Source organism: Balaenoptera acutorostrata, chromosome 8, assembly GCF_949987535.1.
Source record: "Balaenoptera acutorostrata chromosome 8, mBalAcu1.1, whole genome shotgun sequence".
Lineage (NCBI taxonomy): Eukaryota > Metazoa > Chordata > Mammalia > Artiodactyla > Balaenopteridae > Balaenoptera > Balaenoptera acutorostrata.
The window spans coordinates 102,991,855-103,007,088 of NC_080071.1; the positions used below are offsets into that span (position 1 = coordinate 102,991,855).

The 15,234-nt window shown below is 45.2% G+C and overlaps 1 protein-coding gene across 3 annotated transcripts in view; it reads left to right on the top strand.

Moving 5' to 3' along the window:
• ERCC3 (ERCC excision repair 3, TFIIH core complex helicase subunit) overlaps window positions 1-14,961 on the top strand; it is a 37,562-nt gene extending 22,601 nt beyond the window's left edge. The window contains exons 11-15 of one of the 3 annotated variants that reach the window (XM_007182853.2): window positions 4,597-4,693; window positions 5,816-5,933; window positions 10,456-10,574; window positions 12,744-12,896; window positions 14,478-14,961. In XM_007182853.2, coding sequence (XP_007182915.2) covers window positions 4,597-4,693; window positions 5,816-5,933; window positions 10,456-10,574; window positions 12,744-12,896; window positions 14,478-14,609 — 619 coding nt within the window. In that variant the 3' untranslated portion in view covers window positions 14,610-14,961. Of the gene's footprint in view, window positions 1-4,596; window positions 4,694-5,815; window positions 5,934-10,453; window positions 10,575-12,743; window positions 12,897-14,477 lie in introns of those variants that run through there. The other 2 variants (XR_451063.2, XM_057551665.1) reach the window with 2 other exon arrangements.
• Window positions 14,962-15,234: the final 273 nt, after the last annotated feature.

The window sequence follows — 15,234 nt, forward strand, 5'->3', positions numbered from 1 at the left end:
GGCTCCGAAGCTTCCCCCCTCTGCCACCCGCAGTCTCCTCCAGCGAAGGGGCTTCCTTGTGTGTGGAAACTTTTCCTCCTTCACAGCTCCCTCCCACTGGTGCAGGTCCCGTCCCTATTCTTTTGTCTCTGTTATTTCTTTTTTCTTTTGCCCTACCCAGGTACGTGGGGAGTTTCTTGCCTTTGGGGAAGTCTGAGGTCTTCTGCCAGCATTCAGCAGGTGTTCTGTAGGAGTTGTTCCACATGTAGATGTATTTCTGGTGTATTTGTGGGGAGGAAGGTGATCTCCATGTCTTACCCCTCTGCCATCTTGAAGGTTTCGGTCCATACCTTTCTTTAATGTGGAAAGATTTTACTTTTTATCAAAGTAACAGACTTAGAAAAACCAGCAGTTCTTTGCATCTATCTTCCTACTCACAATTCCTCTTCCTCAAAGATAGCCACTTTCAACTCTCTTCTCTGTTTACCTTCATACTTCTAAGTAATAATTTATATAGTAATTTCTTGATTATTAATTGTAGAAATTGCTTATTAATTTCCTACCATGGCAGTTGTGGATTTAGCTCTCTTACATATGCCGCTCCATCCCCTCCCCCAACTCGATCCTCCCAGTGTATTTGGGGTTAAGTTAGTATTCAGCGTTACATTATTTTGGCTGTGTAAGTATTGTTCAAGCCAAGGCAGATAGTGTACCATGCTTACATTTTCCTTTGTGTTAACATTTGTTTTTCCTGAAGTTAATAATTGCCTTGTCATTACTTTCTCTTGGTTTTCTATATAATTACTAACTACTCCTTTTCGGACTCTTCATGCAGTCATAAACTCCTTGTCAAAAGGGTCAGATCCATCAGGTCATCTCTCGAGTTCTTTTCACTTTCTTTCCCTGGTGGATCCCTTCCATTCCTTCACCCTCCACCAGCCTCAACCAGCACTTTATCCTCCTGCTCTGCGTTGGTCTGCTTGCTGTCTGTTGTCTTTAGAGATGCTGCCTAACTGTCCCTCTGACATCATCCTGTGAATTCCCTGTGCCTCTTCCCCGTGTTGGAGCCCCTGTTGCCGAATCTCAAGTCTCCTCTTTCTTGGTCACTCGTTTTGATGGAGTGTATCGTTTAGTAGATTCCTGAGAGAAGGTACGTAGAGGAAAAGTTTTTAAGAATTCGCTTGGAGATGTCATTATTCAGTCTCACACTTGATCAGTAGTTTGGCTGGGCCTCAGAATGTCAAAGGCAGGGCCCTTTTCTCGGGGCTTCCAGTGCAGCTGCTTGCAAGTCTGATGATCTGTTCTGGTGGTCCTGTGCTCCTTCTCTCAGGAATTTAGAATCTGTTTTTTCTTTTTGGAAATTTCTAAACAATATGACTAGTGTGATCTTTTTTTCTTTCATTGTGATGGACACTCAGTAGACCCTCTCAGTCTGGAAACTCGTGTCCTTCAATTCCGAGAATTTCTTTGTTTTTTCTTTGTTACTCATCTTCTCCATTTTTTCTTTTCTCTCTTTTTTGAATTCCTGCTGGTCAGATGTTAGATCTTCTGGACAGCTTCTCCAATTTTCTTTTCTTTTTTCTCCTTTTTTTTTTGGCTGTGCTGCACGGCTTGCGGGATTGGGATTGAACCCGGGCCATGGCAGTGAAAGTGCCAAGTCCCAATCACTGGACTTCCAGTGAACTCCCATTTTCTCCGATTTTTTATCCCTTTGTCTTCCAACACTATTGAAGCTTTTGTTAATTTCCAAGAGTTCTTTATCGCCAGCTGTTCTTGTTTTTTGAGTAAGTACAGTGTCTTCTCTGAGGCTGTTAAAGCTTTTGAAGCTTTCTTCTATTCCCTACACTGTCTCTCTTTTCTTCAAGTGTTTTGATTGTTTCAGCTCTATCTTTAGAGACCTTCTTCTGATTTTTGGTAGTCTTTGACTCTAGTTTCTTATTTGACGGTCAGCCGCTAAAAAGCTGATCGGCCTTTGTGTATAGCTTAGTGGGTTTGCTGACCTGTGGACCTCTCCACAGCATGATCATGCAGGGACCTGGCAAGTTTGTCAAGAGATTGCCAGACTCCAGTATCTCTGGGTCTTTTCTCTTGTGCTGGAAAGTTTCTCCAGAGAGGAATCTTCTGGTCTCCTAGATACCAGCCTGTGGTGGGGGAGGGAAAAGGGAATCCCCGTCGTTCTTCACTTTCAATCTTGCTTTGCCCTCAGCTCTGCCTGAGGTCCCTAAGTGTAGACCTTCTTGTTCAGAATCTAGAAAGTAAACTTCCAGTTCTCTGCCAGGTGGGAGGAGGGCATGCCTGGCTCTCAGGGTTGGGGTCTGACACTTTTCCTTATGCATGTACTCTGTCAGTCCTTCTGTCTGTAATTCTACCCTACCACCCACCTTCCGAGGCAACTGGTGATTAGATCCTGAATGCTTCTGTGTTCTGTGTAGAAAATTGGCTTGTTTTGTATTGGTTTTTCCCTCCTGCTGGCTTGGGCTTCTGCTTTCTCTGGTCTACTAGTTTAGTTTCCATGCCTATATCCATCTGCTTTTCACCTCCACAGTTCTGCTTTCACTATTCTGCTGTTACTTCTGTTCTCTTTGCCCTTGTGGGTTTGTGTCTTTTTAATCCTTTACTACTGTCGCATTAGCGTCTGTTTGAGAGGGGCATCAAGACAGTGCATATATTTACTGTGTCTGATTTAAGAGCCATCCTCCCTCCTATCCCCGCCCCCATTCCAGTACTCCATCCTGACTCTTCCTGGAGCCTCCCTCAAGACGGACATTCATTTGCCTGGCACTGTCAAATCTGAACCAATCTGGCATGGTGAAGGGCAGCAGGTTGTGGCTCTCTCATGGGTACTAGAATCGTAATTAAAACTTTTACTTATTATCTTTTTTTTCCTTTTATTTGGTATTTCTGGCCTTTAAGTGTATGAAGTGTTGTTGTCTGTCTCACTTTCTTGCTATACGATGGCCCTTTGGATCCTGGGCTGTGCTCCATTCTGTAACTTGGGACTGGTGTGTGGCAGGGAGTCTCTGAGTTTTTGGTTTGTTTCGACCTTACTGAGAAAGGAATAGGTGTCACTAAAGTACTTTGCAGGAGAGACTCTTTGGGTTGTTTGATAGTGTGAGGTAGTGGGTAGAACATGAACTTTGGAGTCAGACACACTGGATTTGACTCCCAGCTCCTCCTCTTATTAGCTGTGTGACCTAGGGAGAGTTCTTTACCTCTGTGAACCTCCTTTTGCTGCACTGTCACATGGAGTTACCACCACGTACCTCAGAGGATTCCTGCATCTAGTAGGTGTTCAGCAAATGTTAGGTCCTCTTTCCGAAGGATGGTTACCCTTCTGTTTCATTTCCTGTATGAGAGAACCTTCAGAAACTGAGGGCTCACCACTGTATGAGTTGTGTTTCCTGATGACGAGCGAGGAGAAAAAGAACCACCTGAAAACCTGGGTATCAAGAGACAGGCTGTTCTGAAGAGTGCAGTTTCCCGACCTTTTCCACAGCATGACACATACAGAAAATCATAAGATTTGTGTGGTGCCCCGAACACGCTCACAGGCCAGGCTTGCCGTGGTTAGGGAAGCATCCAGCTGTCCCAGGCCCTGCCCAGCTTCCCCGCAGGCAAGGGGGCTGCTCTCTCGGGTACATCTGTGCCCAGTTTGTAGCACAGTGTTGGGAAGCACGTGTGGAGTATCAAATGTACTTCCTGAGCCTTCCATGGGCACTGCCCGGGGATAGCTCGTGGGCCTCAGTGGTGGGACAGCCACTTGGGTTCAGCCTCCTCAGGCTCCGGACCCTCAGTTCCTCGTGTGTAAATTGGGAACACGAAAGCTACCTTTTACAGTTGTGAGGAATATCGGCAGGCATGGATGTTTTTGCCCCAGGGTAGAACCCAGCTGCATGTTTGGTGTGGGTGGGCCCTGCATACCTGGTAGCTGTCCTCATTGTCCTTGTCGTCACCGTCACCATCACTGTTGTTGCTGACCCTTCGGAAGCTACAAAACTGCATCATTACGAGAAAAGCAGAGGAATGGCTTTGCCAGGTGCCAAGAGGTGATAACCAGTGAGATTGTCAGATAGGGTTGTACCCTTTGGCACAGAGCTGGAAACTCAAGAGAAATGTTTTGAACTTAGTGTTATAGGGGGTCCATGAGGAAAAGTCTGGAAGGGGCTCTTTTCTCCTTTCTTGGAGAATGCTTGTTTGATTAGGAAACAGTTCCTTCTAAACTTCTGTTTGCAAATAGCAATGTTTTCTTTGCCGCTCCCATTGAGCTTTGTGAAATCTAGGGGATTCTCCTTGTATAGCCACTAAGCTTAGAGTGAGAGATACTGAGGCAGGAAGGAGCACAGGCCAAAAACAAAAAAGTAAAGGAGGGAATCTTGAAGAGAGTAGTGACCTGCATCTTGGCTCAGAGGGGAAGGGGTGGGGTGTGTGTGTTTTGGAAAGGCGGTGGGGAGGGTCTGTAGCCTCTCACTTTTATGGCTCTCTTCCTGATGTTTCTGCATGACAGAGGGCTTCCTGGAAGAGAGAAACCTTGCAAGATCTCCCTTTCCCTCTGCATGCTTTCAGGATAATTGAGGAGTGATTCTGTAGTCTTCCTAACACAGCTTTGTTCTTCTCTAGACCCTATATCTATGGTCCTACATCCCAGGGAGAAAGGATGCAGATTCTCCAGAATTTCAAGCATAACCCCAAAATCAACACCATCTTCATATCCAAGGTCAGTGTGGCATGCAGCAGCCCCCGGGCCTGGGGGACACTGGATGATTTCTGGGCAGTGAATTGGTGTTTGTTGAAGGATCGTCACGTGTCAGTTTTCATTCCCATGTGTCCAGTGTCTGGGGGCAGAGGAATGTTGCCTGTCAGGTAGTGGAAGAAGCAGATGTAGGGTTTTAATGTATATAATCTATATTCCTAACTCAAGGAGTATATAACATAGCAAGTCCTTTTGCTTGACTTGAGTTTTTCCCACCTCTTTTTGGGATACAGGAATTTTGAGTTGTATTTTCTTTATACAAGGGGGAAAAGTTCATTACCTACTATGGCAAAGGTGGGCATTTGCATAAGGTTCTCTTTGTGGCATTGGAGATTCCTGTGGGTCATGGGCAGCTTTTGTCCTGGCTTCTGGTATGCCTTGGGGGTGGGTGGTGAATATAAACACAATGCAGAATCATGTAGGCCCAACTTGGTGACGGTTTTAATTTGCAGTTAGAAGTGGTGGTCCAACAGTTTAGAATAGTCATTCAGGTTAGAACAGACCCAAAGCCCAAAAGAAACGAGATTTACCTATAAAGTGATCATGGATGGGTCAAGCTTTTATTTCTGTGTCTGGGAACCCTGATGGTTGGATCCCTGCCCCCACCCCCTCCCCAAGCTAAGGCAGCTCCCCAGAGTCAGAATCCAGCCCACTGCAGGCAGCGGCCCCTCCCAGGTCACGTGTCCGACCTTTGCTGTTGGCCTCAATAGCCTCCAGTTAAGATTGTGGATGGTTTTGTGCAGACCTATTTCTGTAGCAAAAAATAAGAAGAATCACTCACAGAGAGTCTGTTGATAGGGCCCTCTTGTCTCTGGGTCCCTAGCAGCCACACCAGGACTGTTGCTGAGACAGATGGTTAGGAGTCAGGTCTTGACAGCTTCTATAGGACAGCTCTCAGGAGAACATACTGGGTCCTTAGAGGCCTGCGTGCATCTGAAGGACCCTGGTACAGACTGAAGAGGACAGTGATTGTTTTCCTGAATTACCTACAGAGCTTATTTAAATTTGACACCAGTTGACTTTTTTTTTCCCTTTTGACTCATATATAAAAACCTTCCCAATCTCACAGCTGGTTCATTTCTATAGGTGGGTGACACATCGTTTGATCTGCCAGAAGCAAATGTTCTTATTCAGATCTCATCTCATGGTGGCTCCCGGCGGCAGGAGGCCCAGAGGCTGGGGCGAGTGCTCCGAGCAAAAAAAGGTACCTTCTGCTCCAGGCGGTCTCTCTTTCCAAACCACTTCAGTCAGGTGTCTGCTTGTGCGGGTGAGCCTGTGCTCCTGGGCTAGGTAGACCCTGAAGGGGATGGACAGGGGGCCCAAAGCAAGGACCAAGGTCTCCTTGGCCACTGTTATTTCTCATGTGCTGGGGCTGAGCATGTGGATGTTTTCCATGGCAGCTGTCTGGAGGTCACAGTCTGAGTTGAGTGTCTGTGTTGGTAGATAGAGGAGCCAGGAAAGCAGTGCGTAATGGTGTAGATGTAGAAGGGAGAAAGCAGAGCGTAGACCACCAGTGGAAGTGTAGGAGCTGGCAGCTGTCCCCTGAACCTTGAGTTAAGAGTAAGAGGAGGGCTTGGTAGGAGCAGCTTGGGCAGCCTCAAGGTGGATACCTTGCTCATAATCTGTGAAGAGTGGTCCCTTGAGTGGCAGCTTACAGCAGGGACATCACAAGCTCAGTGAATGAGGAAGCAAGAGTCCTGCTTCCTCTGCTTGTTAACTGCAGTAAAGGAGCCCAGAACCCAATCATGGGCAGAGTAGAGACTGACGTTTCTGCTAAGAGATGGCATCCTCTTAGCAGACCAGGCAGGTCCTAAAACAAGGACACAGGCCCTGTCCTCAAGGAATTCACTAATCTTAGGAAGAACTTGGACTGCTAGGATGTTTGAAAATGACAGGATTAGTGGGCAGGTGTTGTAATTGTACTGCGTTTGAGTATGTTTAGGAAACAGCTAATTGTGTTTGAAATGGAGACAGGGCAAGTTAGTGGAAATAGCAAACATGGACTTGGGCACCAGACCAACTGTGTGACCTTGGGCAAGTAATTTGACCCTCTGAGCTTTGGTTTCTCATCCAAAGTCGGAGTGACAATCCTTACCTTGCAGGACTGTTAATAATGAGGAATGAGAGTACATAACAGAATGTAATAGACTGCTGGATAAATCTGACTAGCATATATGAAAGTGATTCATTACTTATTCCTTACTCATCACACACAAACAAGGCTAATTTGAAAATCCCTTTGAATTTGATTGGAATTTTGTTTTTTAAATACTGTTTGACTTATTTTACAAGGCCAGTATTACCCTGATACCAAAGCCAGAAAAGTTCACTACAGAAAAGAAAATGACAGGCCAATATCCAATGAATACAGTTGTAAAAATCCTCAATAAAATACTAGCAAACCAAATTCAGCAGCATATTAGAAGGATCATTCACCATAATCAAGTGGGATTTATACCTGGGATTCAAAGGAGGTTCACCATATGCAAATCAATAAATGTGATATATCACATTAATAGAATTAAAGACAAGATCATATGATCATTTCAATGGATGCAGAAAAAGCATTTGACAAAATTCAACATCTGTTCATGATAAAAACTCTTAACAAATTAGGTATAGGAGGAAAGTACCTCAACATAATAAAGGCCATATATGACAAGCCTACAGCTAACCTCATACTTAATAGTGAAAGATTTGTAAGCTTTTCCTCTAAGATCAGGAACAAGACAAGGGTGCCCAGTCTCACCAGTCCTATCCAACATTGTACTGGAAGTCCTAGCCAAAGCAATTAGGTAAGAAAAAGATATAGAAAGCATCAGAATTGGAAAAGAAGAAGTAAAATTTTCTCTGTTTGCAGGTGACATGATTTTATACATAGAAAATCCTGAAGACTTTACCAAAAAACTGTTAGATCTATTCAATGAATTTGGTAAAGTTGCAGGATTCAAAATTAACATACAAAAATCAGTAGTGTTTCTATACACTAACGACAAATTATCTAAAAGGGAACTAAAATGATTCCATTTACAGTAGTATCCAAAACAATAAAATATTGGGGACTTCCCTGGCAGTCTAGTGGTTAGGACTCCAAGCTGCAGGGGGCGCGGGTTCAATCCCTGGTCAGGGAACTAAGGTCCCACATGCCGTGCAGCCAAAAAAACAAAAAACAACAACAACAACAAAAAACCCCAATAAAATATTTAGGAATAAATTTAACCAAGGAGGTGAAAGAGCTCTACACTGAAAACTACAAGACATTGATGAAAGAAATGTAAGAAGATAAATGGAAAGTATCCTTTGTTCATGGAATGGAAGAATTAATATTGTTAAAATATCTGTACTACCCAAAGCCATCTATAGATTGAATGCAATCCCTTTCAAGACTCCAGTGGCATTTTTAACAGAAGTAAAAATAGCAATCCTAAAGTTTTTGTGGAACCACAAAAGACCCCAGATAGCCAAAGCAAGTTCTGAGAAAGAAGAGGAAAGCAGGAGGCATCACACTTCTGATTTGAAGTTATATAATAAAGCTGTGATCATCAAAAGAGTATGTTACTGGCATAAAAACAGACATATAGACCAGTGGAACACAATCCAGAGCCCAGAAATTAAACCCATGCATATATGGTCAACCAATATTTGACAAGAGAGCCAAGAATACCCAGTGGAGAAAAGATAGTCTCTTTAATAAACGGTGCTGGGAAAATTGGATATCCATATGTGAAAGAATGAAATTACCCCTGTCTTACACCACTAGCAAAAATTGACTCAAAATGGATTAAAGACTTAAATGTAAGGCTGGAAACCATACAACTTCTAAAGGAAAACAAAGGAAAAATGCTCCTTGACATGGGTCTTGGCAGTGTTTTTTTTGGATATTACACCTAAAGCTTAAGCAACAAAATAAAAAATAAGTGGACTACATCAAACTAAAAAGCTTCTTCGCAGCAAAAGGAATGATCAACAGAATGAAAAGGCAATGTATGGAATGGGAGAAGATATTTGCAAATCGTATATCTGATAAGGGGTTAATATCCAAAATAAATGAAGACCTCATACAACTCAGTAGCAAAAAAACCAAATAATCCAATCAAAAACTGGGCAAAGGACCTGAATAGACATGTTTTCCAAAGATGTACAAATAGCCAACAGGTACATGAAAAGGTGCTTAACATCACTAATTATTAGGGAAATGCAAATCAAAACTACAGTGATGGATGTGAACTAAACTTATTGAGGTAATTATTTCACAATATATGTAAGTCAAATCATTATGCTGTGTACCTTAAACTTATATAGCACTATATGTCAATTTTATCTCAATAAAACAAAGGGAGAAAAAGGAAAATATCTGATATAATATGCTTAGCCCTTTTCTTTGCATCTCTGAACTCTTGTAAGACAAGGAAACAATTGAATTCAGAGGCAGTACACAGATACTTACTGACATTTGAACTGTGAAGCAAAAATATTCAGATTTTCCTGCAGCATCAGATTTTATAGACTACAATATTTTCTGTCCTAGTTACTATGCTAATTCTCCTGTTACTGGGTTTTCTCTCTGAGCCTTTTTTTTTTTAGTAGTTTTAGCATAATGTTTTCAAAAGGGTTATCCATATTGTAGCATGTGTTAGTACTTCATTCTTTTTTATTGCTGAATAATAGTCCACTGTATAGACATACCACTTTTTATTTTTTTTGAGTATTATTTTTTAAATTTTATTTATTTTTTGGCTGCGTTGGGTCTTTGTTGCTGCACGTGGGCTTTCTCTAGTTGTGTCGAGCAGGGGCTACTCTTCGTTGCGGTGCACGGGCTTCTCATTGCGGTGGTTTCTGTTGTGGAGCACGGGCTCTAGGGCGCGTGGGCTTCAGTAGTTGTGGCTCTCATGCTCTAGACCGCAGGCTCAGTAGTTGTGGTGCACGGGCTTAGTTGCTCCGCGGCATGTGGGATCTTCCTGGACCAGGGCTCATACCCGTGTCGCCTGCATTGGCAGGCGGATTCTTAACCACTGCGCCACCAGGGAAGTCCCTGGACATACCACTTTTTAAAATTCATTTATGGACATTTGGATTGTTTCCACTTTTTGGCTCTTAGAATAATGCTTGGGTCGTGTAATAACTTTATGTTTAGCATTTTAATAAACTGCCAGACTGTTTCCAAAGTGGTTGTACCATTTTCCATTCTCACCAGCAGTGTATGAGCATTTCAGTTCCTCCACATCCTTGACAACAACTGTCATCATCTTTTTTATTCTAGTCATCCTAGTGTGTGCCAGGTAGCATTTTGTCATGGTTTTGACTTGCATTTCCCTGATGGCTAATGATATTGAGCTCTTTTCATGTGCTCATTGACACATGGATCTTCTTTTTATATCTTCTTTGGGGAACTGTCCATTCAGATCCTTTGTCCTTTTTATAATTGGTTTATTTGTCTTTTCATTGTTGAGTTGTAATAGTTTTTTGTATTCCCTAGATTCAAATCTCTTATCAGATATATGCTTTGTAAATGTATTCCCCAATTCTGTGGGTTGTCTTTTCACTTTCTTGATGGTGTCCATTGAAGCACAAAAGGTTTTAATTTTGATGAAGTCCTCGTGCAGAATCAGGGCAATGGCCCCTCTGACTGCAGAGCTCTCCCACTGCAGTACTTGCTTTTGAACCCTGGACCCTTAGTTCCTGCCGTTCTGACAGCTAATATTGTCCTTCTATGTGCCCTCCCCCAGGGATGGTTGCAGAGGAGTACAATGCCTTCTTCTACTCGCTGGTGTCCCAGGACACACAGGAAATGGCTTACTCAACCAAGCGTCAGAGGTTCTTGGTAGATCAAGGTTATAGCTTTAAGGTATGTAAGCATTTGGTCTCTGGTCGGAGTAGGACCGAGGCTTTTTTGTACCCAGCCCTCCATGAGAAGTGGGGGGCCGCTGTCAGCATGAGCATGGGACAGATCTCAGGCAGGCACAGGACATTAGGGGACATTAGGGTACCTTTGTCCTTGCATGAATTGTGGGGAGCTTTGAAGGAAAAATACTGTGCAGGATCCCTCCTCTTTCCAACTTCTCACAGTGAATGGTCAAAGAATGGGGCCTCTGAAGCAAGAGGCCTGTGGAGTCTCAGCTTGTTAACTTTTTACAGTTGTCTTGCAAAGAAAACATTAGATGTTGGTGGGAAAATGTGCTAGCCTAGTAGGACTCGAGATGAAGGAACTGTGGCCATCACTGTGTTAGTCTGAGCCCCTCGGGGTTACTTTCTCAGGGGGTGTCCCCTCCAGGTAGCTGGGAGAGTCTGCCCTTAGTCATCTGGTAAACCTGGGCCTCAGCGGGCCTCACAGACATCAGAGCCATCCATGTACTGTAAATCTGGTATTTTAATAGTTTGGGAAATTCTAAAGCTTTGGCAAACTTTCATTGGCTAAGGCATTTGCTTTCTTTCCTATTGACACAAATACTAAGTTTTTGTTAGGATTTAGTGTCCCAAAGGGTTTTTACTTGTGGTAGTGGGTGGAGGGTGCTGGAAGCAGGGGATTAAAAGGATATCTTAGAACATATAAGTTCCCAGGTTCTTGATTTGTGAAAGGCTGTAGGCTGCCTTTTCAGATACTTTAGACTGTATCTTTTTCAAATTGGTTTAGGGCAGAACTAATAGAGTTCCCTTTATTAGCCTTAGAAAAGGGACAGGGTTGTCTGATCCCTCCCCTTTTAGTCAGAGGCAGTGACACTTTTCAGACTTCTCATGCTGAACTCTAGCTCAGGACACTTGGGACAGTTTTTCGAAGGATTTTCATTTCGACCTTTTTATCCGTCTGTGTAACGTTCGAGCTGATAATAGCATCCATACCTCCTGGTTCCCGGGAGAGTCGTAAGGGTAAGAGAAGCAGCGAATCAGGAAGTGCTCTGGGTTCTTTGACGGGTGAGCTCGACAGCATGGTACCTGAGCACCTGGTTGTCTGTGTTGGTTGGAGCTGCCTTTGCCTTGCTCACCTCCAGGGCTGCCTGCTGAGAGCAGCCAGCTTAGGGTTCCCAGACTCAGGACCCTGGTGATCAGGCCAGGGTAGAAGTGTCCCGTATCTGTACTCCAGATCTGTGGCCACCTGAAGGGTGCAGCCAGATCCTTCTAGGAATTTTCTTTTAATTAAAATTATGAGAAGAAAGAGAGAGAGAGGAAAGGAAGTTCCCTTTATGACTCAGCGCTCCCCAACCTTTTTGGCACCAGGGGCTGGTTTCATGGAAGACGGTTTTTCCACAGACCGGTGGGGAGAGGGGGTAATGCGAGCGACGGGGGGGGGGGGGGGGGGATGGTCCAGGCGGTAATGCGCGCCATGGGGAGCGGCAGATGAAGCTTCGCTCGCTCTCCCGCCGCTCACCTCCTGCTGTGCGGCCCGGTTCCTAACAGGCCGCGGACCAGTACGGGTCCTCAGCCTGGGGATTGGGGTCCCTTGCTGTATGTAATCAATCCATGCTTTCTGCAGGGATAGGTAAGCCTTGTAGTAGGTTATCTCCAAAGAAATGAAAACCAAACCTCCACCATGCTTTTATCTTTCTCTTTTGGAAAAAAATCTTATAAATCCATTCTTAATATCCTATCATTTGTAAGTGCCCCTCCTGCTGGAAGCCCTGGGTGCCAAGCCCGGAGGTTGAAGGCCTTCTTGAAGGGCAGCCGGCTGTGCCTTTCGGTTTTTGGTCCTTCGTTTACCTGGTGCAAGGTGGGAAAACTACCAGAATGGTTGTTTTAAGATTGCCGAGATCCTGTTGATCTTCTGTAAGTGATCATTTAGCTGCCATGTGTTGGGAGCAGCGTTTTCTAGAATGTCCTGAACCTCTCCTGCCTTGCAGTCATTAGTTAAGCTCCTTGTTGACAGTGGCTCTGAGGCTGGTCTCTGCACTGCCGAAGAGGAGCTCTCCGTTATTAGCCACCTGCTCTGCTGGGCCTGAGGGGCAAGTGACCAGACCAGGTGAGCCCAGGAGAAGGCGGGATCGGCTCCAGGGAGAGAAAACAAGAGGGTTCTGCTCTGCAGGTGATCACAAAGCTGGCCAACATGGAGGAGGAAGAGTTGGCATTTTCAACGAAAGAGGAGCAACAGCAACTCCTACAGAAGGTCCTGGCGGCCACTGACCTGGATGCTGAGGAGGAGGTGGTGGCGGGAGAGTTTGGCTCCAGATCCAGCCAGGTGAGTGAGTGGGTGAGGCTCCAGATGCCAGTTCTCCCGAAGGACAGCGTCTTAGACACACAGACGCCCGCACAGTCCTTTGTGTGCGTGTGCCTGTGTGGTTTTCTCAAGAACTTGGAACACACAGGAGACTGTAGAGAAGAGAATACTCGGAAACACCCCTGCTAACCTTTCTGTGCGTCGTCTTGTTTTATGTGTCTGAGCCCACGGCGGGTGTGGCTGGTCTCCTCCTCTGTTCACATAGCAGTCTGGCGTAAGTATCTGTTAGTAGTTGGATGTGGGAGCCCAGGCTCTGCCTAGGGTGGCTACTGGAAGGAACGTGATGGACCTGGGGCCTGCCTTTTTGGCCTTGGGCGCGTCACCTTATCCCTGGCTTCCTCCTCAGTAATGAGACTGAGTCTTCCAGGCTGTAAAATGGGTCTGAGAATCAACTCATATTGTAGTTTCCATACATTCTTCGAAAAATTTAGAGTCCTCTGAAAATGCACAACTTTTCAGTTATTCTGCACATACTTATTGAATGCCTACTATGTGCCAGGCAGATATAATACGGTATAACTAATGAAAGTATCATTATGAGGAATTCTTATTATCAAGCCCTTCCAAGGAGAGAAGTACCGTTTCATCAGGTGCTTTTGAAACTAAGTTGGTGTTAGAGCTGGAAGGTGAGCGATGGCTGGAACAAGGGAAGAAGGAAGCAGTGTCACCAGGGAGGTGCTGCCCTCCCCGCAGCCTGAGACCTTTCTGTCCCCAGACCTGGGGGTTGGGGGCTGGATCTCCTCCTGGGCACTCTCCACAGGAGCCCAGGGAAACTTCCTGTTTCTGTGTCTGAAGGTGGTGTCTGGTCAATTCCACCTCACAGTGGGTCACCCAAGGTGAGGCTGTGCAAGGCGTGGCTTCAGTGCCTGTCTGCGTACTTTGCTTGGAATCTGGTGCGAGTGGTGTCCCAGGCTTGGGGTCAGACCCTTGACTTGTGTGATTTCTGTTCACACCACACATGTCAAGCAGATGTGGTTATCCCCATTTTACAGATGAGTTCATTGAGGTGCAGACATTCAGTATTTGCCCAAGGCCACCCGGTGAGACACAGAGCCAAGATTCAGGCCCAGGGCTAGAAAGGATTTCCAGTTGATTCAAAGCCTTATGGTAGGGTCTCAGGAGATTTTGAGGGACTCCTGCCCTCACTGTTAAAATTCTGTTTAGAAATTGTCATTAAGAGAGGCAGGGTGGTGTATGGCTAGGTACAGGGAATCTGAAGCTGACTGCCTGGGTTCAAGTCCCGTCTGTTTAAGAGCTGTGTGATCTTGGACAAATACCTCATTTCTCTGTGCCTGTTTCCTCTTCTGTAAGATGGGGATTATAATGGTTGTGAGGATTAGATGAGGTAAGACACGTAAATAAGTATAAGCTGCTTAGAACAATGCCTGAGACATACTAAGTGGTCAGTAAATGTTATTTTAAAAATAATAAAATCTATGAAACTTTTATAAGTCTTATAAATTTATCTTATTATGATTATGAATGTTATAGGCGGAGGGTGTTTCGCTTTGTAAACTAACGGTGCGCCGGGTCGCCCTCCAGGTGTCTCGGCGCTTCGGCACGATGAGCTCCATGTCCGGGGCCGACGACACAGTGTACATGGAGTACCACTCGTCACGGAGCAAGGCTTCCAATAAGCACGTGCACCCGCTTTTCAAGCGCTTCAGGAAATGACGCCCATAGCGTCACGTAGGTGAAGCTTGGGTGCCTAGCACCAGCACTGGAAAGGGATTTTAAACGTAGCATTTTCTTTCCACATCCGTGTTCTTTCCAATAGCATCGGCCAAACCAATATCTTCCATATCTGTTGACTGTGTTGAAGACAGTGCATCAAGAGCTTGATTCTGTCTTCCTGGGCATTCCAGGGTTTGAAAGTGGGAGTGGGGGGACTGTATTTTTTGTTTTTATCAGACCGCTTTTCAAACTTGTTGGGGAGTGGTCATTCCTGTACATAAAAATCTGTAATATTTAGGTGCATTTATCTTACTGTTCTCCTGAATAAACAGCACTGGGATGTTTAACCACTCTTCATCGTACGCCTTGTTCTTACACCTCGTCATAGGCATGGGCTATGTCTAGATGACAAACCTCCATCAGGGCTCCACTTGGCGGCAGGCCCAGAGGAGTTAGATGGGGCCCGTCCACAGGGAGCACCGGAGAGACGGGAAGACCTGCCCGTTAGTGTGCAGTGTCGGCAGGGGACGGTGGTCCAGAGCGGCGGGGGAGCTTGAGCAGTCGCCGTGCTGCCGGGCCCCTCCCTGTTGAGCTCGGGGGTTCCGTGGGGGCCCCCGCAGCTGCA